The sequence below is a fragment of the Microcebus murinus genome, chromosome 23 (assembly GCF_040939455.1).
Source record: "Microcebus murinus isolate Inina chromosome 23, M.murinus_Inina_mat1.0, whole genome shotgun sequence".
NCBI lineage: Eukaryota > Metazoa > Chordata > Mammalia > Primates > Cheirogaleidae > Microcebus > Microcebus murinus.
In genome coordinates this window covers 20,164,671-20,186,202 of record NC_134126.1, presented here as the reverse complement: position 1 = coordinate 20,186,202, position 21,532 = coordinate 20,164,671, and the positions used below count along the sequence as shown (strand labels likewise).

The 21,532-nt window shown below is 36.2% G+C and overlaps 1 protein-coding gene across 2 annotated transcripts in view; it reads right to left on the bottom strand.

Annotated features, from left to right (window-relative positions):
• USH2A (usherin) overlaps positions 1-21,532 on the bottom strand; it is a 654,133-nt gene that overhangs the window by 509,778 nt on the left and 122,823 nt on the right. For both annotated transcript variants that reach the window (XM_075997054.1, XM_075997053.1), the window contains 2 exons: positions 13,791-13,974; positions 2,927-3,090 (listed from right to left, as the gene is read on the bottom strand). In XM_075997054.1, coding sequence (XP_075853169.1) covers positions 2,927-3,090; positions 13,791-13,974 — 348 coding nt within the window. The remainder of the gene's footprint in view (positions 1-2,926; positions 3,091-13,790; positions 13,975-21,532) is intronic.

Here is a 21,532-nt window from a genome sequence, read left to right as displayed (position 1 = left end):
TGTAAAAAGTCTATGTTGTATGATTTTATAATATAAAATTCTTGGGAAAGGCAGAATTATTGAATTAAAAACCATACAGCTGTTTGGGGCTAGAAGTGAGAGTAGATATTGACTGGAAATAGGCAGGGGGAACTTTTTTGAAATGATAAAAATGTATTCTACAACTGGATTATAGTTGTGTTTGCCCAATTATAAATTTACTAAACTCCATCGATCTGTACCCTTAAGATGATCAAAGTTATGATGTGTAAATTATACTTTAATAAAGCTGTTATTAAAAGGAGATCTAAAAGAGGATCTCTGATAGGTAGAAATAAAGAAAAAATGTGGATAAAAAGATGAATAAATATCAATGACAACAGTGTCAAGAAGACCCAAACACAAGAGAACTATGAGTGGCTAATTATATATATATATAGTTAAGTTCATAGAAATTAGAAAAAACTGAAATATAATTCACTAGGAAAGCATAAGAGAATAATTATCATTTTGAAAACAAGAAACTAATTTTGACAGGACATAAGTAAATCACCCAATAAGAGACATACTGTAAGAGAGGGTCTACCTACTTTGTTTGAATTCAATCCTCCTGTACTTTAAAAATTACATCCTAGGAGTCCCACCCTCACTTCCTGCCCCCTCCCCCACAAAAAAGTCACAGATGATACTGCTAAATTATTGTTAGTGGCCTCTAGGGAAGTAGAAACTATAATAATAGTTATTATACCAGAGTTCCCAAACTATGTAGAGGGAGCCCATGAGACATTTTAATTTTAAAGGAAAACACATTTTTGACATTTGTTGGACAGAGAGAAATATTAGCCCGAGGTGAGTAGTTCATAGTTTCAACAATAGATAGCATGACATTTTCTTTCAATCGCATCATATCTTTGTGGAGCCAGTTGTTCAGGTGGCCGGTGTTAAGATAAAAAGCAAGTACCATGTGAAAATCAGGATAGAACAGGAAAGAAGGCTGGGTCCCTTTGCCCTCATCCCACCATCTGCATTTCCAGGCTCCCCTTCTATTGTCAGTGTTCCCTGCTCTTGTTGTCTATGTTTTGACCTCCTTTAAAGGCAGGAATCTTGTTTAATTTTTTTTTTAATAAATTCCCTCTGCCGAGCTTTTAACATTATACAGCATTTTGTAAATTTTGCTACATTCAAACCTAAAACAGAAGCAAGCAATAACCACAAGCAGTTGAAGGAGTGTTTAATACCAAGGATCACAATTTTAAAAGGATAAAAAAAATCAAAAGGAATATATCCAGGGAAGAATAATTAGGAATATGAAAGGTTTTTTGTTTGTTGTTTTTTTTTAATTATGACAAATCAGAAACACCTGGAATGTTTAGCCCAGAGAAGAAAAGATTAAATATGAAAGTAAATGTCTACCATTACTAAGAAATGCAGGCTAGGTTTCCGGTGACCAGACTATTCAGTTTTGCCTGAAGCATAATCCCTAGATTACATCTCAGATGCAAGAAAGAATAGGTAGCAAAAAGTAGAGCAGTTGTGAATAATTTCACACAAAATTAGTGGCAGAACCAATCAGACATCACTAACATTAGGTATGTTGTATGTAAAGGTGTCATAATTCTATTATAAATGATGATCTACAGCTCATATTCAAAAGGTATATGCTGGAATTTTTTTGCACATAAATGAATCAATTATATTGCTAATCAATGACTGACAAATATTAATTAAATGGCTAACAAAAACCAGATTTGTGTTTAAACTATACGAATACACAAAGGCAATTATGATAGATCTTTCCCAAAAGACAATAAATACCTATAGTTTTACTGATACTAAAATCCAGAGAGACCAATAAAATATAGGATACTGAAGAGAAACTACACAGGAACAAAATCTAAATATGTCTTGTCAATCATTAGCTACACCCTGTCTTCCCTTACCTAAAAATCTAGTACAGTTGTTGTGCAGCCCAATATGCCCTTGTTTCTCTCTCTCTCTCCATTAAACATCAATAGCAGAGTCTCAGACATGCTGGTTTGTGATGATCTGTCATGACTTGTGGCATTTCCTGTTACTGTAACTCATGATTGTCTCAGGAAACCCCAAGGAGAATACACATAGGACAATATGTTATAGGAGGATCCTTACCACATGTTCCCAGCAGTCATTTCTTAGGAATTCTGGAAAAGGTAAGGACATATGTTCTCAAAGTAGATATAGATAAACCAATACATTATAAAATTATGCCATTGCAGGTGACCTTAAAAGGTCAGCTCAAAGCACTGGAGAATGGTATTGAGAAGTCAAAAGATACTAAAATATAATCTTTGGCTTCAAGGAATTAAAGATATAAATGTGAGAGATGTTTAAACAATTATGTAACTTAAAGTAGAAAGGAACATCAATTATTGGAGTAAATAATATGCTGTGATAAATAATAACTATTATAATATCAGTGAACAACCAATAGTACAATAGTGCCCATAAAATTTGGTGATAGAAGAATATAAAATTCATAATAAATAAGAATAAATCTCTCATTTGTTATAGAAAATTATCTTGAAATGTGTTTGTGTGGTAAGGTGACCAGCCATATTTTGGTTTTTCCAGTACTGGCCTGATTTTAGCACTGACAGTCCGGCGTCTTGGGAAAACTCTTAGTCTAGGGGAAATCAGGACTTTGATCATCTTACTGATGATTTCATTCCAGCAAACTATTGTAAATTTCCCATTATAAGCATAATCATATCTTCATTTCCAATTATCTAATCAAGGAAAAGCACACAAATTTCATTTAGTGTAATTTATTTTTCCATTTTTTCACCTAAATTCTCCACATTGTACCTAAACCTTTCTGATGAGTTCTAAATGGAAAAAGAAAACAATGAGATCCTCTTCCCTGCATGACACTGCTTCCCACACCAGCACTGGCCCAGAGTTCACTTACTTTTGCTGCAACCCAATAGATTGTTGACATCCAAATGGCTTGCACTGGGAACACAAGCATCACACTTTGAGCCGGTGACAAATTGTTTACAGAAACACTGGCCTGTGACCAAGTGACAGGTTTCATTCAAGGCTCCTGAGAGATGACAATTACAAGGCTTACATCTGAAAACAAGACAAATAAAGCATCAAAGAGAATAGCATTTTGATTATAAGTATAATAGTATACTATAATAGTATAGTATAAGTTACACCTATCAATAACATTGTGGAGTAAGTTGGTCTGTTCTAGCCAACATACTGAAAAGGATGCTCAAGTTAAAGAATCATAGGCAAAATAAAACAAAACAGAAAAGATCTTTATCAAAATGCTGCTCATGATAAAACCTTTATAAAGCCTTTTTTTTGTAAACTAATAAATGAGGAAAAAACATGTTATGTTGCTTTTTTTAAATGCCATGATAGATATATCTTATGGATTAGTTTGAATACCAGGTGATCAATTCAAAATATTGTAAATTTTGTCTCTCATAAAAGCAGTTCTCCTGCCAGCTAAGATTAGGTACCCATAAAAGTATCTTTTCAAGTAACTATTCAGTTGTAAAATAGAAAAATGGAATTTCATGCAAATGTTATTGTGGAGTATGGTAAATGGATAATTTGTTTTCTTTTTTTCTGCTTTTTTATTTTGTAAATAAAATTTATTTTTTAAATCTTTGTTTGTGCTAAAAGGAAAAGAAAACTGGGGTTGAATCATTGCTATCCCTAAAAGTCTTGAAATTCTATATTTCGTTCCATAAAGACTAAATTCCACTAAGCAAATTTCTTGAGGAAGACAGGTTCAAATTCTGTCTATGCCTTAATATCAATTGTATTTCATTTTCTATTGTATCTACTTAACTCATTTATCCAGAATGGTTGGAGAGTAGAGCATTGTTCTGATTTATGCAAAGATGTTAATGATATAAATATGAGACAACTTTACTGCAATGTAAATTTCTTGGACCCAAAGTTTCCTGTAAAAATAACAGTACTGGGATTTTGCCATGATAAAAACTAAAACCTGTTTCCTCAGAGTGAATTATTCAAACATTTAGCCGATGCCAATGGTATTGATTAGTATGTACAATTTTGGTGCCATGAAGTATTAGAGAAGCCAAAACAGCACATGTAAGAAACCACTCATATTTAAATAGGTACTCTCTGTGTGGTACATTTAAAACAACATTAAATGGATTCACCTATATGTTCTCATAAAGATGCTGGATGGATAGAGTTGCTTTACCCCACTGCAATTTTTACAGTGTGATCTCTTGGGTAATCATTCAACACCCTTAAAAAGGCCGATAAAAGCTAAGGCTGCCAAATAAGCTGCAAATTTGTTTTATGGACTAATATCCCCTTGGGAATAAATATAGTACAGTTTCGCTTGAAAACCACTGTACTTTAGTTTGCCCTTTTTATGGTCATGATAAAAGGACATTTTCCCCCCACAAACAACTGTATTAGATTCTTTATCTACACACATTGCATCTGAATTCCATTTGAAATAGATGTTTTGTTTAGGTTAAGTATTAAAGAAAATTATGCATTAAAATTAAAATTAAATTATAGCAGCAACAAAATATTTGATTTGCTCTTAATTTCATTATATGCTACTGTTTAGCATATATTGTTTGTAGGCTTTTAGTGTAATACTGGTGAATATAAACAGTAAGAGCCAGCCTTCTCCCAGTGCATATATACATAATATATATATATATAATATATATCACTGCACCACTCATGAATAAGTGTCTCTTGAGTATTTCAGTTTTTATTACCACTCACTCATGAGACAATCACACTTACTTTACATATAGTACATTTAGAGTAATAGTTTCCAGTGTATAACATAATTCCTTTCCTTGATATAGTTCTATTTTCTTCTAGCCAAGAGCTACACACATAACTCCAAGGCAGCTATGTCAATATCTATGGGATATTAAGTTCCAAATCCAAATGGAATAAATAAATCACTTCTCTGGAAAGTATGCAATGTTTTGAGTAATTAAATGTGTCTATTTCTGATTTTATAGTCTCTTATCCCAACCCTTGTTATATTCAACTTATCTGACTTGTTATAATTGCTTGACTTCAGTAAGAGAGAATTTTCCCTAAATGAAGTTCACAGGAGGAGATGCTTCTGAATATTGTAGTTTGTTTTTAGCCCAAAGGACACTGGGGATAATTTTGTAAGTAAGGATTAAGTAAAATAATTCCTGTAACATTTCTCAGCCACTCAAATATAATTTTCAACATTTCCAAGACTCTTTAGCAAATAAGCTACAAGTTTGATGTCATTTTATAAGTTATCCCTCCTCGAGAGTACCTCCTAAATGAAATATATTTCACGTTTATTAAAACAAAATTATATGTAATAAAGGGAAAGACATTTTAAGCTTACAAAGAGAAACACCAAACTAAGATGAATTGTGATATTGATTTTGCCAGGATAAATGGTTTTTGTAATATTAATATAAAGAAACCTTTATTACACTGACTCTCCTGGTACAGCCAGAGCTGCTCCTGCAATCTGTTTAAAATCTTCATTTTTCATCCTTATGGGAAAACCTCACTTGCTAAATGGATTTCATAAAGAGTAATCTGTCAAGATTTATATAGATAAACAATTTGTGATGTTTATTGACCAGTTCATTATGGTAAACAAAACAGGAGTAAAGCATCACTAATCTCTGCCAGCACTCTGCTATTGTAGTTCTGTTTGGGCCCTTGTGTGACTCAGTATTTACTGGATACGATGGGAAAGAAGTTAGTTGGCCTCTGTCTCTTAAATCACAAATCTCATATATTTTCCTTTCCCAAGAGTTTCTTCCAGTTGTGCAGACAGTAGAGAAATGGTTATCCTAATTATTACTATTGCAGAAAGATAACTATTAATGAAAGGAATGTGTTTCAACAGTACATATCCTTGTCAGAAACTTCATCATGTGAGGCAGGGCTACTACAGGTGGTCCCAGGATATATCCCAGGATATAGATCACTTTATCGACATTTCTCTTTGCACATGCCTCTTCTGTCTGGAGCCTCAACTCATGAATACTATCAAATTGATTTAAGTATTGATTGAAATAAATAACACTCGTTGAGGGTAGGTTATGTTCTAGAACTTGAATGAACACCAAGGACATAAAGATGAATAAGAAAGAGTTGCCACTGACTTCAAGGAGTTTGCAATCTAGCATAAAAGGGAAAAGTGGAAAGAGCATTAGTAAAGATGTATGGAGACTCTGCAAGGGCACAGAAAAGAGGCCACTACCTAGTCTGGTGGCGGGCAGGAGGTGGGGGAAGGAATATTAAATAGGAGTCTTGGAGGAGATGCTTGGGCTAAATTAAAAGACAAGTAGGAGGAAGCCAGGAAAATCAGGGAGGCGAGAAGATAGAGAAAAAAGAAAAAGCGGGAGAAGGTGTGAAATTGCAAGCAGTTCAGAAATTTTGGATAGAAATTCAGAATGAGGAGTGGTGATAGATAAAGCTGAAAAGGTAGGCAGAGATAAGAAAATGCTACATGAAGGCAGTGGGAAGGAGAAATAGAAAGGAGCAGGATAGGTTTAAGAAATTTTTAGCAAGTAAAATTGGTAGGATGGGATGCCAGACAGAAAAGAGAAGCGAAGATGGACATGGAGTTATTCCCAGTTTTCTAATTTGCTGACGAGGGGATGATGAGGATGTCATTCAACATAAAGAATGAAGGAAGGAGAGAGCTCACGTTGCTGAGGGATTTTAGACAAGGTTTATTAATAAATAAAAGACAAAGATATTTCAAGACAAATTGGAGAAATTGGACAAAGAGGTTTTTTTTTTTTTTCCACAAAGCCCAGCATACAGTAACTGTTTGATAAATATTGTTCAGTAAATGGATTAACAGTGAATAAAGCACTAGGAAAGCTTTAGGCTCAGGATAGGACACAAGAGATACATCCAGATGTGGCTTTTAGCTCTAATGACAATTTAGCTGTTTTGAGATCTTATTAATTGGCAGAACTCTGTCCCCTTGGCTAACCTCACCCCCAGGGAATGGATAGCCTTTCTCTAAGGGCTGCCGTGGCTCAGCCTCCCTAAGACCGGCGTGTTCTCAGTTCAGGTCTCCTGCAGGGGATTCAGTGAACGCTACAGTGCCCTTAGAGGGGTTTGTTTGATTTTTCCCCTACTTAGGAGCACATTTCACCTCTGCAGTAGAGGGATGTGGGATCATCTGGCTTCTTAGTTTTTCAAAGTTCATCACAGCCTACTGATAGCAACTGAATTCTCCTGGTGCTGGAAACAGAATTATAGGACGGGGATTTGGATCTTGGGCATCCACTTCATGTGAGCTGGAAGCCACACTCAGAGGGCTTACTGAAAGAGGAAGTGAAGGTGGTATTGCCTTGTCCGAAAGGGAAAAGCTAACAACCAAACCCACCCTGTCTGGTGAAGCTTTCCCAGGCACAAATGTAGGAACTCATAAAATCTCGATGGGGCAGTAACTCCCTTGAATCCAGGCGATAGTGACATCCGAGTCCAGGGAGGTGATATCCTTGTCATCTAGAAAAGAGCTTGCTTAGCAAGGTTCTGTATCGGAGACATCTCCCTCCTTCTGTTGACACTCCACATAATCATGCAGGTCGCTTTGAGATATCAGAGCAGAATCAAATTCTTAAAGTTCTCTCGGGTAGAAGGGAGATTACACTTATTCTCTATAGCCCCAGAAGGCAGAAATAAGACTAGGCAAGAAAGCCGTAGAAATGAAACTTTTTGCTCAATATAAAGAATATTTTTCTATCAGTCTCAGAATTACAGTTGTTTGAAATAAACTTAAGCAGCTTCATGAGACAGCGGGCTCTTTTTAGCTCCAAGTTTTAGAGCAGGAGCTAAATGACCATTTATCAGTCATTCCGAAAAGGTGATTTATGCAGAGAACATATAGGGTAGAGTTTAACCAAAATTACTGTTAAGATTCTTTCTAAGTCTATAAAGTTATGATTCTGTGATGCTTAGTGAGATTAAGTCACTAGCCCAAGGTGACAGTAAATCTAGTGACAGGGTCAGCAATCTTTATCTATAAAGGGCCAGATAGTAAATATTTTAGGCTTTGCAGGCCACGTGATCTCTGTTGTAATAAAACTCTGCTGCTGCAGTATGAAAGCAGCCACAGATGATATGTGAAGGATGAATACTGCTGTGCTCCAATAAAACTTTATTTACATAAGCAGGTGGCAGGCCAGGTTCGGCCCCAGGCCGTGGATTGCTGAACCCTGGTATAGCAGGTTGAATTATTCCCATTCCCCTGTGCCACCCACTCTTCCTCCCACACCACAATGTCCAAGTCCTAATCACTGGAATTTGTGAATATGCTAGCTTACTTCGTAAAAATTACTTTGCAGATTTGATTGAGTTTAAAGATTTTTGAGGTGAGGAAATTACCCTGGGTGATCTGAGAATGACCAGTGTAACCACAAGGGTGCTTATGAGAGGAAGGCAGGAGAGTGAGCATCAGAGAGAAAAGATACAAGGATATATACGCAGAGATCAGAGAAAACACTACTCTGACGGCTTTGGAAATGAAGGAAGGAGCCATGAGCTAAAGAATGCAGGTGGCCTCTAGGAGCAGGAAAAAATCAAAGAAATGGATTTTCTCCTAGAGCCTCCAGAAGAAACACAGGACTGATGACCCCTTGATTTTATCTGAGTGAAACTAATTTAGGGCCTCTGACCTCCAGAACCATGAGATAATAAATTCCTGTTGTTTTAAGCCATTAAGCATGTGGCAATTTATTACATCAGTAATAGGAAGCTACTGTATTTTCTCTATTGGAAAAGCCAGAACTGGAACCTAGATATCCTGATGCCAAACACTGTATTATTCGTATCACACCACATGGAACAAAGGCTACTACTAATACATAAAATCTGGTATTTTAATGGCATTGTATATCAGGCATAGTAAGGGAGAATATATGCTTGGTAGCCATGGGAGATTGCAAAAATGACCACAATTCTTCACCCCTCCCTCTATGCAGGTCCTTTGTAGCTATCTGCATAGCTCCATCCGTCCAAAAGTAGAGTCTATTTCCCCACTCCTGAATGTGGTCTGGCCTCCATTGGCTTTCGCCAATAGAATAAGCAAAAGTAACCATGTGGCAGTTCCAAGCACAGGCATCAAGTGCCTTTGCATGCTTCTGTTCTTTTCCTTGGAACTCTGCCACCACCTTGTAAGAGCAAGCCCTGGCTAGACTGCAAGATGATGAGAGACTCGTAGCCCATTTACCCTGTCACCCCAGATGACAGCCAGCTGTCCACCCAAAAGTCACTTAGGAGAAGGAATCTATGAGGCATATTCCCCAATTTTTTCATTATCACACCATAAAAGGAAAATAAATGGGCAAGAAAGTTATCCGCAATCATTTGAAGTCACTGGCTGGGTTCTTAGGGAAAAGACCAATGTGATCAATTGGAAATAAGCCCATGAGAAGATTAGCAGATCAAATCTATAACACAGCGTTCAAACGTAGAACATCTGCAGCAAAATCAAAACTAGTCTGGGCACAGAAGTATATCCCTTTATTTTCTCTTCTAAGAGTCTGAGCCTTTGGGCTCCCTAACCAGCCTAGTTGTCCTACCACCTGTGGAAAATTACATTTCAGCGTGTGTCAGCTGGTAAATAAGACAAGTAGTGACACTCCTATCTCCTTAAGGCTTAAATTAAAACAAGGCACATAACAGTAATGAATATAGAGGGATACCTCATTAGGAAAGAAACCTTTGGGCGTTATAATGTATGGACGTTATATAAGAAAAACAGTGGGGTATCAGATGAACTAGAGCAGTTTGATGGGCTATAGGAAGGAGCAATTATAGTTACAGGTCAACCTGAGGACGGTAGTGAGTGCAGTGTGTCAACTGTGGATCTTGACTATCAACAGAGATGAATTGAAGATGACCCATATTTATCTCATTGTTTTGGGGTTAGACAAATACTATATACCTTTTTTTGTTTTATTGACTTTTCCATGGGCAGACTTTTTTTGCTTGTTTTCGATACTGATTAAATCACGCTTGCTTTATATGTCAGAGGTAAATGGAGTAATGTTTGCACTAGGATCAGCTTTTTTAAATACGTGGCCCCCCTTTTCTGATTAGTAACTTCTGAAGAATGAACCACTTAGATGAAAACAGGCAAATAATATTCCAGCTTGGTCACAGGAAGTTACTATTGCGTTGGGTGGAGTTTTGTTGTTGTTGTTGCTGTTGTTTAGGGTGAGGGTCTATTTTATTTACTTTGCCCTTAGAAATATTTTTAAAAGTGTAGAAAATAAACCAAGAGAAAAAATATAGCAAACATTGCTGTGCACTATAAAGACAGCGTGTGGAGGTTAGGGACATGTGGACAAGGGGCAGATGAGGAAGTTACTTTATTTTCTAAACTGATGAAGAAATATGATACTTGTATCTTCTCCTTGCTTAAAAGATAAAAGATTTATAATCTATTGTGGATTTTAAAAATTAATAAAATAAATTTCTATTTGTAAGAACCTACCGCAGTGCCTAGAGTTCAAGACAAATTCAATTTATTTTAGCTGATTTTTCTTTTTAAAAATATATTTTTAACATCAAGGTACATTCATTTTCCTATATTGAATGCCTGTATACATTTAAGACTATGTGTGAACTTTTTCCTTCAAGAAATAAAAATTTCGTATGCTATGTGGAATCCCATATATTTTAGCCATCTTTTTACACATTTTCAAAATAGCTAATGTTAGTGTATATATACCATAATAACTAGAAGTCAACAAAGAGATTCAAGAACAATATCATTCAAGAGACGAATGGACAACATAAAACAGAGAAAACCCATTTTTATCCTTTCTCAATGTTGAGCAAAAGTATGAACTCAAGCAATTGTCATTGTCACATTTTGAAACATCTTTCTCCATGACCTTCTGTGCTAGAGGATTTCCTCTCTAATGATTATCGATGTTAAAGTGAAAAGAGACAGCAGAATTCGTCAGTGCAATAGAAGGGTCACCTCAAATCACAAGCCTTCCACATGGCTGATTGAGGAAGGGACAGAGCCTGCTGCTTTCCTTGGGCCCCCTATGGTCCTGGGAGGTTTTATGCTTTCTATCCTTTTCAGAGAAGCTGCAGTGACTTAGGAAAGGTCTATGTAGGGATAATGGACTAGAGATTAAGAGAAGAAGCAAATTATGTTAGGGTTCAGGGATAAATTGGAAAGATGTGATCCCATTTCTGGGATTAGGAAGATTAGAGAAGTAGAGAAATTACAAGTGATCACAAAATCCAGAGAGTGGCCATGGAAAGGGGTTGCTGAAGTGGGAATTAAATGAATGAAGAATCCAAAGAACTGCATCAGTAGTTGTCAAAGTAGTTCAAGATAATGGCAGGAGTTGGAGATGAGAAGGGGAAAATTCCATCCCTCTGATTGAGGTTCTCGATGAATGAAAACCTGGATCGACGTCCAAAGACAAAAACAAGAAGATGGAAGAAAGTGTTTTCATTTCAAAGCATAATTTGTAATTTTATAAAGGCAATTCTTCCCTACCCATCCTGAATCAATATAATAGGAGCCAGCAAATATGTAAAGATACCTAATTTTATTTATATAAAACTTGTGAATCTTTTTGCTTTAAACCAACACTTCCTCTGGATCTTCTATTTCTTTTTAAGAAATCAACCCAGCTTCTCACATTTTGCTCTATCTCCTAGACTCCAACCTCTGCCCCTGTCCTTTTTATGGGACTGAATTCTGCTTTCCTGATTTTTACCTCAGTACCTCCTCCTAATGATGTCGTATGCAGTTACTTCTTTGGCTCTTTCTACTCCTCACAGATTTAGGTAAATACTATAATCCCCCTTCTAACCCAGGGAATCCAATTCCAGTGCTAGCCAGGCCTACTGCAGAGTGGCAGGAGATGGAACACTGTTTTGTAAGCAGTTCTGGGTCCTGGATTAGGCTTACGGTCAGGAGTGAGATGGGTATGTAATGGGAGACAAACAGAATGGAGTAAAGGTCAGCCTGGAATTTAAGAGCACTGCAGGGTAGAGGAAGTGGTGGAGTGAAGGGAATCAGGTTTCACTTAAAGAAAGTAAGTTAAGTGGAAAAGCTGAGACAATTAGACATTTCTAGGTCATTTGGCAGAGGTTTGAGTGACAACTCTGAAGAAGGATCAGTAGAACAAAAATGAGCAAGAGACTGTAACGAAATGCCACTGATGGGCATGAGTATTCCAAGGAGGATAGTTGACACAAGAGGATAATTTTCTCATGGTAAGTATGGTCAGAACCAAGAAAAAGGTAGGAAATCTAAAGACAGAGGTAGCTAGGAATGAAACAAACATACCCCAGAGTTCCAATGGGGAATTTATAGAATGTTCTTTCCAAAAAAAGTATGTGCTGGAGGTAGTATGTACAATAACTGGCTCTGATTTTACTATCAAAATCCTCATTGTACTCTTTATTTAACAGTTACCATACCATGTGCTTTCTATACTCATTCAGAGTGATTTAGCTTTTGCAGAAAAGAGTAGTAATGTTCTCGGATTGCCAAGGTAATGTTAATATTTCTATGGTAATAGAAGTTGAACATCATGGATTAAAATACATATGTGTGTGGGTGTAATGAGAACAAAAGTTGGTTTAATAAATATTTTAAATAATTTTTCTAAAGTTTTTCTAATCAAATTAAATTTTAAAAGAAAGTCAAGATGAACTAACTGGTTTGGCTTCTTTTTCAATAATTACCCTGTCACCTGTCCAGCCTCTAATAGAAGTGTTAATGAGGAATATAACAGCCAAGAGGCAGGCAGCCCAGGGGACACTGAGTTTAAAAGAGCTCATAATCGCAAACCCTTGAATAATTAGTGATTATATTTATAAATACATACACTTGCTAATGAATAGATTTGACTGGTTTTATTACATATCTTCTGAGTTCAGCACATGATACTAGCTTCTTAGAGATAGAAACACCAAAAAATTCATAGATTTAGTTTGCATTTTAGATAAGGTCATAACCAGACCCCCCCCAGACACACACACACACACACACACACACACACACACACGTGCACGTGTCCACACGTACATGGAGTTGGCATTACAGCACATCTTCAAAAATATAGCAGTAAACACAAATGAGTCAAGGCAAGTGCCCACAGGTAGGCAGGAAATAAGAAGTAGAATATTAAAGACAGTGTAATTTTGAAAAGTTATTTACTTTCAGAATATACATTACACACTGGAAGAAAAGAATCATTATAATACAGAATAAAAAGATGTGTTTCTAATCAGCTAGTCTTTAAAGCTAAATTAGAAAGGGAAGGAAAACATAAACAGATATAATAAACTAATAAACACATAAGCAATAAATTCAAGGACCATGTAGAACAAAGCATATACATATATATGCTGGCTATCCTAGCCCATATATATGCATATATTATTTGTGTGTGTGTGTGTGTGTGTGTGTGTGTGTGTGTTTTCTTCTTTGGATATCACTTTATCTGTCTTTCTCCACATCCAGATTGTAAGCTTTCTGACAGAAAAAGGACTTTATTCAATTTTCCCAGACCCTAGCACAAGACACAACTATCAATATATAGCAACCCCCACTCTAGGAAATATTCAAAGATTACTATTATGTTTAATAAATGCAGATGTCACAGAACTAAAAATATATCAACAAAAAGAACAATATTCATAGAAGATACTGCTTTAAGACCTCCCCAAAAATTGTTAGAAAAGAAATAGTAACATCAAATATAAATAAATGAAATATTTAATTATTAATTGTTATAGAGTCTTACCTTCCAGTCTGAGGATCAAATCCAAAGTAATGGTCTTTACATTGATCACAACTTTGCCCGGTAACAGACGCATCTTGGCAAACGCACTGACCAGTTAGGCTATTACAGATGTGATTAACTGCACCAGTTGCATGGCATGAACATGGTAGGCAGCCAGTGGCATTGCCTGGAGAAATATAAAAACCTGGAAATAAATAAATTAAAAGTTTTTATATATACTCTTTACCTAGTCTTTTCTTTACAACACCACATTTTGATTACACAGAAAAACAGAACACTCTACCATGGCACTACCTAATACCCAATACAAATGTAGCTATAGCTGTTCCTAACAAGTGTATCAATTATGACCAAAGAAAAACCATGTAAATGACTCACATTGTACTTGGGTGTCTCCCAGGCCCCTAACATTCAGTATGTTTAAAACCTACTTTGTGACCTTTCCACTAAAAACTTGTCCTCCTCTAATCATCTCCATTTCAGCAAATATTACCACCATCCAGTCAGTTGCTCAACCTAGAACTCTGAGACATGTTTGGTAGGGTAGCATGATAAAATATAGGATGCCTAGTTACATTTCAATTTCTAATAAACAATAATTTTTTTTTAGTAAAAGTTTATGTCCCATGTAATAGTCACTTACACTAAAAAGTTGTTTTCTGAAATTCAAATTTACCAGAGAATTCTTTGTTTTGCTAAACCCCGCAACCCTTGAGTCTTCCACTTCCCTCATTCCCTACATTTTGCCAAGGCCTGCAGATACTGGTAATTTTAAACCTTCTACTCTCCACCCCCACTACCACCTCCCTAGTTACCACCAACTTTTTCTTAGCTAACGTTATGAACCAGGCACTACTACAAGGGCTTTACATTGAATATGACATTGAGCTCTCATAGCAACAAAAAGAATGCAGAATTATTATGTTGATTTCAAAACTGAAGGTTAGGAGGGTTAACAAACTTTCCTAAAATGACAGAGTTGGCAAAAAGCAGCACTCAGATTCACATCCAGGCCAACCGGTTCCAGAGGCCATCTCATCTAAGGGCGTCCCTCTTGTCCCACTCCCATCTATTCTTCATAGCGTACCTGCGGCAATCTCTCCCAAAGTGTAGTCTGAACATACCATTCCTCTTTTTAAAACTATTTGATGAATTCCTATTCCCTTTAGGAAATAAACCCAAATCTCTCATACAGCCTCCGATCCTACAGTCAGGTCCCAGCTACCTCTCTGGCTTCAGCTCACTGCCCATCCCCAACTGAGTCTGTGACGGTCTCTCTGGTCTTGAGACCTTGAGGCACTTTCATGAGCTGTTCTGTCTGCTGGAATGATTTTGACCCATCTCTGCTACTTAGCTCACTCCTTTGTAAATCAGGTCTTGTGACTTCCCCAAGTAACTTTCCCTAGAGCGGATTAGGGATGCCTGTTACGCATTCATAGCATCTTGTTTATTTCCTTGAGTGCTCATAAAAATTCTAATCAATCTCATTTCCTCCAAAGAGTAACCTCCACGAGGGCAGGAACTTCATCTGCTTAATTGATCATTCTCTCCCCAGCACCTAGTACAGTGCTTGGCCCATGGTAGGCACTCCATAAACACTGGACAAACTAATAAAAGTGGGCCAAGTTATTAAACAGGCAGGGAACCCCACAGATACCACACTAAATAAAAATCACAGAATTTAGAAATTTTAAATTAATTCTAAAATGCCTGTTTTTTTTTTCTTGTGGCAAAAGGAAAGAAATAGGAATATGATTTAAACATATAATCAAGTTACTTTAAATCTATTGGACCAGAAGGTGGAAGTCAACAGTTATAAAATTAGAAAAACATCAGACATCTGAATGACAGGGCAGACATAGGAAGGAGAAATGGCTTTTGGTGTTATGTGATATGTGCACATATGTGTATGTATGCATGCATACGTATACATACGTGTACATACATACACACACAAGGACACGCAAAATGCCACAAGAAATTTTAGGAAACAATGAGGTAGAGGGATCGCAGAAAGATTCTAATGCATAAAGTTACAGCGAACGAAAACGAATTGCATAGTTGTCATGATTGCTAATTTAAGATGTATAAAAAACAGTGATATTGAAAGAGAGAGAGAGTATAAGCACAAAGTGAATCCATTCTGTTATCTATTCCACAGGGAAAAACGAAAAGTAATTAGGATACTCTAAAACTCATTCCAGGCTTTAGTTGAAAACCATTTTTTTATAGTCATCTAGAATTGTTTTTTTTTTTCTTCTCCTAGACCCTGCATGTTCTCTCTTAGAATGTCTCAAATAAAAAAATAAATTAATTAATTTAAAAAAATTGTGCTCAATGAGAGGAAAAGGAAGGAGCTCAAAACATATGTCATTCACTTGGAAGAAATTAACTAATTCTGTCATTTTAAAATAATAACGTACAGCTAGAGTATGTTATTTACTTCTTTCCATTCCCTGACAGCAATTTGCCTCATACACAATTCTAGAAATAGAGTATGGCCATGACATTTAACATATATTCTCATGCCTGATTCATCATGTGATCAAATTCACAAATTGAACAAGTTTCTATTTTGGATTCAAAACCCCTGTGGTTCTGATTCTTTGCATTTTTCTTCCTGTGAAGGTATCTAGGTCCTTAAATTCATGATGATGCCATCATGAATGTACTAACAGCACTCCAATTTGGATAAATTACCCATTAGCACAGATACTTAGAATTAATTTGGACTTATTGCAATAGCTTCTAGCCACCGAATATTCTGGAACAATCAAGGATGATTTTTACAAGAAATGATTTACTAGATAAATCTATAAATACGGGGGTGGGGTTACATTTTGGTGAAGAATTTGGATAACCCAAGTTTTGGAGAATAAAGAATGTCATAGAAAAATCAGAAATATAAGCAGAGAACAACAAATAAAAGGTGGTCAAACACCTAGGGAGGCTGACAGTGGAGGTAGGGCTTGTAGGAAAAGACAACATTGGAATTTGCCTTGAGGTTATTCCCCTTCTCCTCTCAAGAGCATGATTATATAGGCTAATCCCACCAGTATTTTAGTTGTCCTATTTTTAAGCAGTTCTAATTAGCATGACTCAGGTAACTTCTTGCTCAAGGATTACTTCTTACCTTACCCGAATGTGCCAAATTCTAGACCATTACCTCTCCTTTTATGGCTTCCAACTATAGAAAACAACATTTTCTCTTCCCTCCTGCTTAAACTTCAACTCCTGAGTATGGCTTAAAGATAACTGACCTTAATTTCTCTTAACTCAATACATTTCTGATTCCCCTCCATTAGCTCCACTTCATGTTCCACATCTTTATATCTGTATCATTTTAACTAATCTTTTTGAGATTTCTTTCCATGAACGATTTTGTACCACATTCTTAAGCATGGTCATTAGGACAACGTTATTACCTTGCTTTATGTAGTGCTGAGAGATCACGCATATGTAGCACAAATCGGCCTGCTAAAGTCTATATTTTCCCCAGTTTTATTTCAGCTAACCCCTCATCCCAAATGAAACAAGTCTCGAATGGAAAACACTGTATCATCCAGCTAAAGCAAAGAGGCACCCATTTCATAAAATAGTGTCGCTTTATCTAGGAGAAGGCTCGCAGAGTCCATGGAGTTCAAAGTTATTAGCAAGGCTGTTGGTATTGTCTCCTGTAGTGGCTATTTGCACACCATAGTACCTGTCCTGAGCATAAAAGAAGAGCCCATTTCTAAGCAATGTCCCTCCCGAGGACCATGAACAACAAGGTTTTGCCAACATCTTGAAATAAGAGAAAGAAAAGAAGTGTAACCTCTAGGCCTTTTTCAGAAAAGGAGGGCAATGCTGAGGCTAAGCACTAATTATAAGCCATTTAGAAGAAACTACTCTCACTGTAAGCCAGAAAATGGACATAATGTTAAGAGACTAGGGAGGGATGTGTGGCTTCCCTGTACTGTGCGGCAAAAGACTATCTTAGTGATGATTTTACAAATCAATATCTTCAGAATGAAGTATAGTTGATGATGCAGTCTTCAGATTAAAACATTAATAATTTTCCTCCGTTTAGTAGGTTTATATAAAAATAATACTAAAATTATTTGTAGAGTTGATCAAATTTCAATAAATGAATACATAAATATTAATATCATTCATCTCAAAGACATAATTTCTCTCATTTAAAAAAATTAACTCTTTTCCAATTAAATTAGATATGATGCTTTAAACGTTCTGCTGTTATTACTTTTTCCTGGGTGGCTACTTCCTCCTAAGCGTCTTGCCAATTCCTATTTACTCACAAAACCCAGCTCAGGAATCATTTTCTCTAAGTTCTCCAGGCTCCTCATCCTTCCAGAATTAATCATTCCCTTCACTTTACTACTTCTCTATATTGTAAATTTCTAATATTGCACTTATCACATTGTGTTATATTTACGTATGAGTCACTTTCCCCTACTAACCATAATACTTTAATATATTTGTAATTATAAATCTTATACCAGCACATTCCCCAGTGCATGGTCATTTATTCAATACTGAAAAATGGATATATGAATGAAAAGGATAGATGGCTGAATGGGTGGATAGGTGAATAAATATCTGTTATACCTTAAAATATGAGATGATCTCTTTAACACTGAAAAGGCAAATGGTAAACATAAATCTGTGAGTCATGAGAGTGATTGGCCAGACTGGCCTGGCCTACCAGGGAGTCTAGCAAGGAACATATATGAATCAAGCATAATAAATTTAAAATACAGTACTTGTCATATCAACAGATGGAACAGAGCTACAGTAAGAAAATGTCACCCTAAAACTATATCTCCTGTTCTAAAAAACAAAGGACATTATAATGTGTTCATATAAAGGAAAACATTCTATTGGACTTTTCTGTTTTATAGAAATTCTAGTTTTTCTATTTATGTGAATGTCCATGAAAGGCCCCCATAAGCATATTCTCAAAGAATCAGATTGAATAAAAATAAATACAAATAATGACAACTCTGCATTTGGGAGATTATAATGAATATACATATATACATTCAAAATCCACAGCAAAACTTTTATATTCTTTTTCCCATTTTTCTCATTCTCAATATCTATCAAATATACACTCAAAGGTCTTTCTTCTACGCAATTCCAAACCATTCCAAAATTTCTCCAACTTGGTTCTTAGACAGATTTGCATTTCCAGACCCTTTCAGTTCAGCTCTTTGTTATTTGATCACTGTAGCTCCCCAGGACTCTGTTAATTTTCATTTTATGCCTATTACTTGGGTTTTGCATTAAAACTGAGATGTCCCAGGACCTGAAGCAGTAAGCCAGAATAGTGTTGAGATGAGCTTGAAGGTGGAGGAAGGTAACAGTATCTATTTTAACCTGCCCTCAAATATTTATTGTGTAAATGTTTAAGACAAATATTGAGTTATTTGGAAGAAGTTTCACTCTTACAGAGTACACTTTCTTGAGTCAGATGGACCTAGATTTGTAAATGGTCTTCTACTTAATTAGATTCCATTTCCCCTACTCTAAAATGGGAATAATACTGGCCTTCATAGAAATATTCTGCATACTAGATACAACTTTGCAAACAAAGCCTTATTACAGAGTTTGGCACATAGTAGACACTCAGTAAGTATTATCTGTTACCACCATTGTAATTGTCATTAGCTAGTTTTCTATGAAAATAGAATTTTTCTAAATTACAGTTTAAATAAAGGCTTGTTAATGTCTTTCTTTTCCAGATGTTCTTAAGATTGTGGTCTATATTTCCTATGACAAGAGTCTTTCCTGACAAATTATCAAGGAAGAGGCTCTTATTCTGAGACCAGGTCCCTCTGTGAAAAATATGTTAACCTAGAAAGTTGTTTCACCCAAACACTAGGACATGTGGCATAATTGGATATCAACTTTGATGCATTGATTTTTAATGAAATATCAGCCATCTGATTCCAATTCCATTGGCAGGGCCTTGCATGAAATTCTGGCTTGTGAGCACAGTACTTAATAAATATGATGTGTTTCTTAATGAAACAAGATACTTTGCTTTATGAATTATAAAAGAAAACAAAAAGTAAATACTAGGAGGAAGCATGAGGCATTGTCCTATTAGTACAAAACATGTCATAGGAAGCTGTTTTCATTATAAATTAGCCGTTATTTTATTCCAAAGCTGCAGAGTCCTCAATAAACTCCCTTCTGCCTCTAGTTCTCAAGGACAAAGGTGGGTCACTGGCTCGGGATGCCATGACATCCTTCCCTGCCTTCCTCGGCCTGGCCTCTGATTAAGTGCCTGCTGCTGAACATTACGAGGTCATCCAGCACTGAAAAAGGGAACCGGGAAAACATATTTAGTGTTATATTTATTAGTGTGGATGTGTGTACATTCATATATGTATACACACTCCAAATAATTTTAAATTAAAGCATTTTTAAAATACTTAATGGAGGTTAAGCAGCATTTTTAACCTCTGTTCAAGTTATTGAATGGCATATTAAAACCAATGTGGCTCTAATGTACCTTCTAATGTGCACTGCTGCTTTAACAAATTGCCTATAAATTTTAGTTGAATTAAGCCTATTCCTTGTACATTCGTAGTAAGGTTAGGTTAATAATACATGAGGTTTCATTATATGCACCTTCCTTAATAATGTTTTTTAAGAAAGTGGGACAAGAATCTATGCACAGGAGTCCAGTATTGGGGCAGTACTGTTTGCAGTCACAGATGAATGGCAGGCAGAAGTCCTTAGGCTTGTCATTCCCGCCCCCTCCTACTCTGAACTTCTCCCTCCATGCACCACTGCTCACGCACACCAGCATGGCGTCTGCCCCTGTAGTACATGATCTAGGTCTCTCAGATGTGTTTAAAGAACTAGAATGAAAGCTTTAGATTGTAGCAGTGCATTTTACTGTGCACACTGCAGAGCTGGCTACTGCGAAAACATCTGTTTATGGGAAAGATACTTCAGAATAAGGGTTTCTCTATTCAATGTAAGTTACATTGTAAGAGACTATAAAACCAGAAAGCAAAAATCAAAGCGGAATTTCTGAAGCTAGAAGAATGAAGAACCAAACAAATAAAAAGGCTGAAAACACACACATTGCTCCTTTCATAGGCTACGCATTTATATATACTATATCCTGTTTTGTTAAAAACTATATACATTAGGTAGTTAGGTCACTATTGTCTTTCCTCCTTTGCAGGATAGACCACCACATCTTCCCTAAATGTTGTAAAAGTTACACCACAGGCCTCTGCTATGCCTATACCTGAAAACAGGAGAATAATGTCATTGAGGTATTTTAAAATATAAGTATTCACTAATTCAGTAAATATATTAATATATGGAGCACCCACTATTGAGGTACTATTCTACATGCCCAGAATATAGCATTAAACATTTAAGAACAGCAGCCATGAGATTTGTTGGCTGCAGAGGAACAAATAATCTGATGACTTGTGGAAATGGTGTCAGAGAGGTCATGGACATTATAGACCATGGAAATATTAGATTCCATCAACGTTGGTTTTTATTTGTTATCCTGGACAGCCAATGGAGGATAGACTGACAGGACTGACTCGCATTTGAACAGAACATCATCACTTTGGCTTTATGTTGAGAAGTGACTGAAGAAAGACAAAGGAGAGAAACAGGGCATGTAGGAGGCTACTGAGAAAGTCTGGGAGAAAGAAGAAAGTGGCTTGGACCTGGATGATGTGAGTGGGTGTGGTAAGAAGTGG